Source organism: Schistocerca gregaria, chromosome 4 (assembly GCF_023897955.1).
Source record: "Schistocerca gregaria isolate iqSchGreg1 chromosome 4, iqSchGreg1.2, whole genome shotgun sequence".
In the NCBI taxonomy this organism is placed as follows: domain Eukaryota; kingdom Metazoa; phylum Arthropoda; class Insecta; order Orthoptera; family Acrididae; genus Schistocerca; species Schistocerca gregaria.
The window spans coordinates 83,072,162-83,078,638 of NC_064923.1; the positions used below are offsets into that span (position 1 = coordinate 83,072,162).

Genomic DNA, 6,477 nt, shown 5'->3' on the forward strand with positions numbered 1-6,477 from the left:
TTCTGAACATGGTTATTATTCAGCAGTTGCCTCTCGTTTAACTACATTCCATATAGCCGTACGTCCATTGTTGGAAGTACTGATTTCTAACGTTATTTGCACGTTCCTTCATTTTTTAAAACCATTTCTTAGTAATTTTGAGTAGTTTTTGTGGTGTGTAACTACTGTAGGACCCTTCCTTGTTCTTTCCAACAGATTCAGTTATCTTTTCCTTTTACATGATACTTTAATCCCTATAGTAAACCATGGTTTTTACATGGCTGTTTAGTGTCCTTTCTGATTAGATTATGCGGAAAGTTACTTTCAAATAACGATATGGATTTATTACAAAGTAGATTAAATTTCATTTTAGCAACTGGTTCGTTATAAATTACATCCCTTGTCATCTCCTGTAAGCTATTCTTAAAAACAATTGTGCTGGAGTCATTAATTATTCTAACTGATTTCCACTGAGGAGTACCCATACTGTAATGCACTATGTTATTTCTCATAACTACATTTGCGTCGCGATCAAAGAGCGCAATGGTTTCTGAGTAAACAGTTAATTTCTTGCTTTGACTTTCATCAAAGGAAAATTATCATTTAGAATCCTGCTGTCTTTATCTACCCTTGTTGGATAGTTAATTGTTCCGAGTTCGTCGAGAGTGGATAATTTTTATACGCTGTCACGTCTTGAAGAAGCACTCTTAACAAAGGCGAGTAGCCCTAGTCTCAGCTGCACTTGACAAAGTAATATACAATATAAAATTGGGAAATAATGACAAAAAGTAGTCAACAGCAATTTATTTATTGATTCATATATTCATCCGTAAACAAATTTCTTTATATCTTACACACAATTTATCGTTGAATTACGTAATGGAGAAGAACCTGCTTCAATCAAAAGAAATAGATCACAAGACTCCTCTAGCATTTGTACGGTTAAATTACAATCTAGAATGTCCACTTTATAATTGATTAACCTGATTATTTATTTATGCCAATTTTATGTTGCACAAATTTTCTAATCGAGTAAAAACCAATTTTTAATAAATATTATTTGAGGAATGCTTTAAATTTACAGAGTTCTTTTATGTTTTTGATTTCTTTTGGCAATTTATTGTATATCTTGACACCCTGGTAAAAAATTGTGGTTTGGGTTTTACTTTTATTCATTCTGTCCAGGTACAAGCAATTACTGTTTCTGATTTGGTGATCATGTATGGAGCTGTTTGCTAAATAATATCCGTGGCAATTGTGCCGAAGAGATTTTTATAAATAGAGACATTAATTATATTAGTAATTGTGACATGTAACTTATGTACAATACATTTCAGTCATTTTTAATCATTTAAACCAATTAACATGAAAAGGATTCTAGAAAATGACTTTGAAAAATGTCGGTAACGCCACAGTTACACTGTTGGTGCTAAGTTGATATAACATTTCTCTTTGTGGTTCAGGCGCATGTGAGGGAAAGTCAGTGAATGTTATAACCACTTTGTAACTGAAGTAAATAGTTTGTAGAAAGTATCTGTTTTTAAAGTCTTTCGTGTTTCTTTCAGTGTTGAATATCTTTGGATGTCTCATCTTTGACCCAGGAACACTGGACTCGGTTGAAGAGGAGAGTCTTTCATTTAAATCTTGTCTCTTCCGGTAGGGATGGTGAGTGGGAATTGTCGCGTTCTGTTTTGTTGTAAAACTTGTTATATAGGAAGTTATGTGAAAATATCAAACATTTTCGTTAAAATTTGTGTCTGTTTATGATCATGACCTTTAATTTCGTACTTTGACCTCGAACACATAAAGAGTTTAAATATTTTGGCTGTGCCACATGGTATTGTTGTCGCCACGATGAACGGTTTTAAGATGTTATTTTGTATTTCTAATCATGTACCTTTTCCTTCTAGCCTTTCAAGAGGTTTGTGGAAACGGGGAGAGTGGCTTACATCTCCGATGGGCCACATAAAGGAAAACTATGTTCCGTAGTGGACGTAATTGATCAAAATAAGGTACGTACTTTCTTGATCATTAAAAAATATGATCTACGGAGATTGTCTATTTGCTTCATGTGAAAACTGTATTTTCTTCTCTAATATCGAAGGTGGTTAGATTCACGAAGAATTCAGCGTCTAGTGATAATTTTCTCGTGTGATACCAATTAAATTCTGGTTGACCACATGTTAATTTCGGAAAGCGATCCGTGATACTGTGGGAGTAAATTCGTACCTAGATATGGTACTTCAAATTTATCGAATGTATATTTGTTAGTATGTTTGTTAGTATCATTCGACTACCCACTTAGAGACCTTTTCTGTGACACCTCTGATTGGACTTTTTCTGGAAATGCCAAGAAATATCAGTTGTTAGTTTTTAATAGCTGTTAACTGTGCGAAACATACTTTGTAGACACACTGCTAGTGTTTAAAGCATTTGCAAGAAAGCTTGCCTTTTGCATGTCTTGCTGCAGTGTTCATTTTACCACTGCATTGGTAGTTATGAAGTAGAATTGTTGCAGTTTAAAATCTTCATCCCATGTTCTAGGGTTTAAAGAAACGATGATGGTGGATATAGATTAAATGGTGTGATAAGATTGATCAGTCTAGTAACCCCACTTCTAAATTCGCTCCATATTTATCAAACTTTAAAATGATTCTAATATTTTGAAAAACTTGTTTATTAGACAGCGCCGATTTTTGAGTATGTGTATTGTACAACAAATGGGAAATCAGCTCTGGGATTTGAGGTTATAGTTTTTCAATGTGTGATTACTTAATGTGGAATTATATAGTTTGATGAGATGGCAATGTATTTGTTGTTCTAAGAGAAATTTTGCTATTTGAAAGCTGTAAGGAAATGCTGCTAATGGAAACCCGAGTTTTACAATTGAATATTGTAATGTTGACTGTTTGGATAAGACTGCATTTTGAGCACCAGCTGTATAAGGAGTAAAGCATAGTTGTATATGGATCAATGCACATTCATGTACTTTCAGTGTTAGGCCAGTATTCATTTCAGGCCTTGAGTGTTTTAGGACAGGTTTCTCATTCATTGGCCAATTTGGTTGGGGTGTTACTTTTAGTATCTTTGTTAGGTTTTCATTGTAGGAAGATGGTGAGATAGGTTAGATGGATGCCCAGTGCCGATCACCAAGAAAATATGAGCCAAATGTTTCTCCACACTACAAATGTTTCTAATTGTGCAGTACTTAAGATACCTTTATTTTGAAAAATCTATTGTGTCGTAGTCTTTTTTGGGATTTGGTAATACCACATTCTTTTCACATCTGTGAGGTACGGTGTGTGAGCAATTAGGTTCATCCTTCGAACGGTCATACCAATATGTCACATTGGTCGCTGCGTATTGCACAATTTGTTTTTACATTTGATATATAAAAAATGATTGTAGAACACACTTTTAGTGTTACATACATAATTGAATCTGATTATTTACAGTATCTATTGCTGACAGTTACTGCAAACCTATTTTATATAGCCTAGTGTGACTATATACTAAGCATCATTGTTGTGGATCTCTTTCGCCCTTTGCAGGGGACAGAGAATGTCCCACTCATCTTCATTCTTGAGGGCTTGATGTTGAAGGTTGTGGATACTGGAGCTGTAGAGATGTTGTAATTCATGTTCCTTCGGTAGTTTAAAGGATGAGTTTCAAAAATCAACATAATATGGGATTTTCATATTTTTTTCATTATTAGATACATTGCCTGGGTATTCTTTCCAGATATATTTGAGGTTGAAAAAATGTATACAAACTGCCTTCCTGTTCTGGTTCAGGAATGCTGTCTGGCTTTCCACTTTTTGGCTGTCTGTATTATGCATTGTTATCAAACAACTGGTTTATTTTGGTCACATTTGATGAGAGTTCAGTTTTCTGGGATTACGGAAGTGTCGGATTCCTGTCGTCAGCTTTGACCCGTGACGTCATCAATATGGCTTGGCTGAAATTGCTATTCTAAGTGTAGCCAATATGGCGCCTATGATGTCACTACATCCACATGGCAACAAAAAAACGAAAATACGTATAAATAAGAGAATAACATCTCCCTCCATAAATAGTCAACCTAATGGGAGAAATGTGGGAAATTGGGTGTTTTAGGGAATGGACAAGCTAAATATAACATTAAAAAAACACATCACGATTGCAAAATACACAAAATGAGGATCCAAAATAAAAATGTACTGGAATTGGACACTTCCCTTGACCTATGTAGATCAACTGCAGCTGATGATACCAAAACACCAACACCTACAGCAAAAACTAGGAAAATAATTGGAATCGGACACTTCCCTTCACCTCAGCTGAAGATACCCAAACACCAGTAGTTACATATAAAACTACGGAAATTGGAATCGGACACACAGACAGAGAGAGAGAGCGAGTGTCATCGGTCATAACAGACGGGTGGAATTGGATGCTTCTGTCGACCTGTTTCTGGTGGCCAAATATTGAAAAGCCTATAGCTCTCTTCTTATCAGGAAAAAATCTATAGAAATTGCACCTTTTCTCATAATCTTAAAAGTATAACAACTTTTGGGGTAAGGTATGTATCTAGGGGCATAGGTGTGTACCAATTCGACTCTAATTAAAAAAAAAGGCTCTACATGCAGGATCATGAATTAGAGAAAAATGAAATGAATTTAAGGTATTTCAGATAATTAATGGCCATAATTGCAGTATTAACATGTTTGAAATCAGTCAAGCCTAGTTTGGATCTAGTTTCCAAAGGTAATTACAGACGTGTGATAAACTTGCTGGAAGTGGAAATTGCTGTAGTTCAGTGTTCAGCAAAAGATATACATTTAATTAAGTGTTGGCTTAGTCTTTGATTTGAATAGGTGACTTGTCAGTTTCTGTTACAACTGGTAAGAAACCTGTACATGTGGTAGTCGACACATTTAAAACAGTCCTACTTTCATAAGAATGTATGGGATTCAATGTTCATTTCAATTTGGCACTTGGTTTTGTCCATTTCTGATGAGGTATGTTCACATTGCTTGCTTCTAATTATTTGTGAAATTTCTTATGGATACTCCTGTAATTTTTACTGAAAAGTGTACAATAAGTGAAAACTTAGAAAATTTTGTACATCATTTTAAATGTAGTCTCAAAGTGTAGAATATAAATATGGAGACTAAGCATTATACAAAAGTGCCTGATGCAATTGGAAATAGTTTTGGTGAAATTAGACGCAAGGTAAAATATTGAACCATCAATGGTATTTTTGTCTTATGGGTTAAAATTTTTTACAAACTTGTTTTGTACTGTCTTAGTCATTGTCACAGATCTGGTAGTGTGTGCTTTCCATAATGGCTGTAGCATAATTTTTAATGCATCTCTCTTAATGTAAATTTATTGAGCTTGATTGCAATTTAAAGTAATTTTTACTACAATTATGGATCACATGGAATGATGAACATACATGATAGGAATTGCCGGCTGATCGATAAATGAAGCCAACTCATTACTGACCATGTACTCAAACATGCTAAATTACAGTGTTAAAATTTGATGTATCTAAAGCACTACTATATCTTTCAGGCTTTAATTGATGGACCTGTAACTGGTGTGCCTCGAGGTGAGATAAGATTGACACAGCTACACCTAACTAAGTTTAGGGTCAAGTTTCCATTTACTGCTCGCAGTAGGGTTGTGAGGAAGGCATGGCTTGATGGAAAAGTTGATGAAAAATGGAAGGAAAGTTTGTGGGCGAAGAAATTGGAAGCCAAGCAAAAGGTAAATATTAATCCCTGGTGGTTGTAACATTTTTGTGATAATGATGAACCAATTTGATAGGAATTGCCGGCTGATCGATAAATGAAGCCAATTATTTACTGAATCTTGAATCTGATGTTATATGTAAGTTTTGTCCATTAACATTTTCTAAAAAGAGGCTTCATTTTCAGAGAGTTGCAATGACAGACTTCGATCGCTTCAAGTTACGTAAAGCAAAACAACTTAGAAACAAGGTCCGTAGCTTAGCGTATTACAAGCTCAAGAAGAAGGCAACTCGTGCAGGAACCCTGTACGGTAAGAAGAAATCAAAGGATGCGAAGAAAGAGAAGAAACCCAAATCCAAGCCAGCACCCAAGAAATAATGTATAAAGTCTGAGAAAAATAAAATTTATAAGTTATGTACTTGTTATACTTTTTATTTGTGAAAAGTGTGTGTGTGTGTGGTGAGGGCAGTTTGCTTTATGCATAAAGTAAATTTGGCAGGAGAGTGTTATGTGGTTTGTCACCAAATTGTCTAAGCCATGAAATCTGCAGGTGACCTTTTCATTTTGTGTGTGGGTGCCACAAGTTTGGTGTGTATAAAGGTAAAATTTCGTGCAGTTAGCAGAGCATCAAAGTAGTTTGTTCATTTGGCCAATGAGATCTGCAGGTACTCTTTTTTTTTCCCCTCTGTGTGATTATTTTACACTATTACAGTGAATATATGCCTTTAATTTGGAAGTTTGTTAGTAGAGCAAGTTCCAT

General features: G+C 34.9%; 1 protein-coding gene across 2 annotated transcripts; it reads left to right on the plus strand.

Annotated features, from left to right (window-relative positions):
• Nucleotides 1-1,545: 1,545 nt before the first annotated feature.
• On the plus strand, nt 1,546-6,135 carry LOC126267205 (60S ribosomal protein L14-like). 2 transcript variants are annotated; one of them, XM_049972176.1, is made up of 4 exons: nt 1,546-1,644; nt 1,890-1,991; nt 5,539-5,733; nt 5,904-6,135. In XM_049972176.1, the coding sequence occupies exons 1-4, from the start codon at nt 1,642-1,644 to the stop codon at nt 6,093-6,095; spliced, it is 492 nt and encodes a 163-aa protein (XP_049828133.1). In that variant the 5' UTR covers nt 1,546-1,641; the 3' UTR covers nt 6,096-6,135. The 2 variants fall into 2 exon arrangements, with proteins under 2 accessions (XP_049828133.1, XP_049828134.1); XM_049972177.1 differs by having other exon boundaries at nt 1,628-1,816.
• Nucleotides 6,136-6,477: the final 342 nt, after the last annotated feature.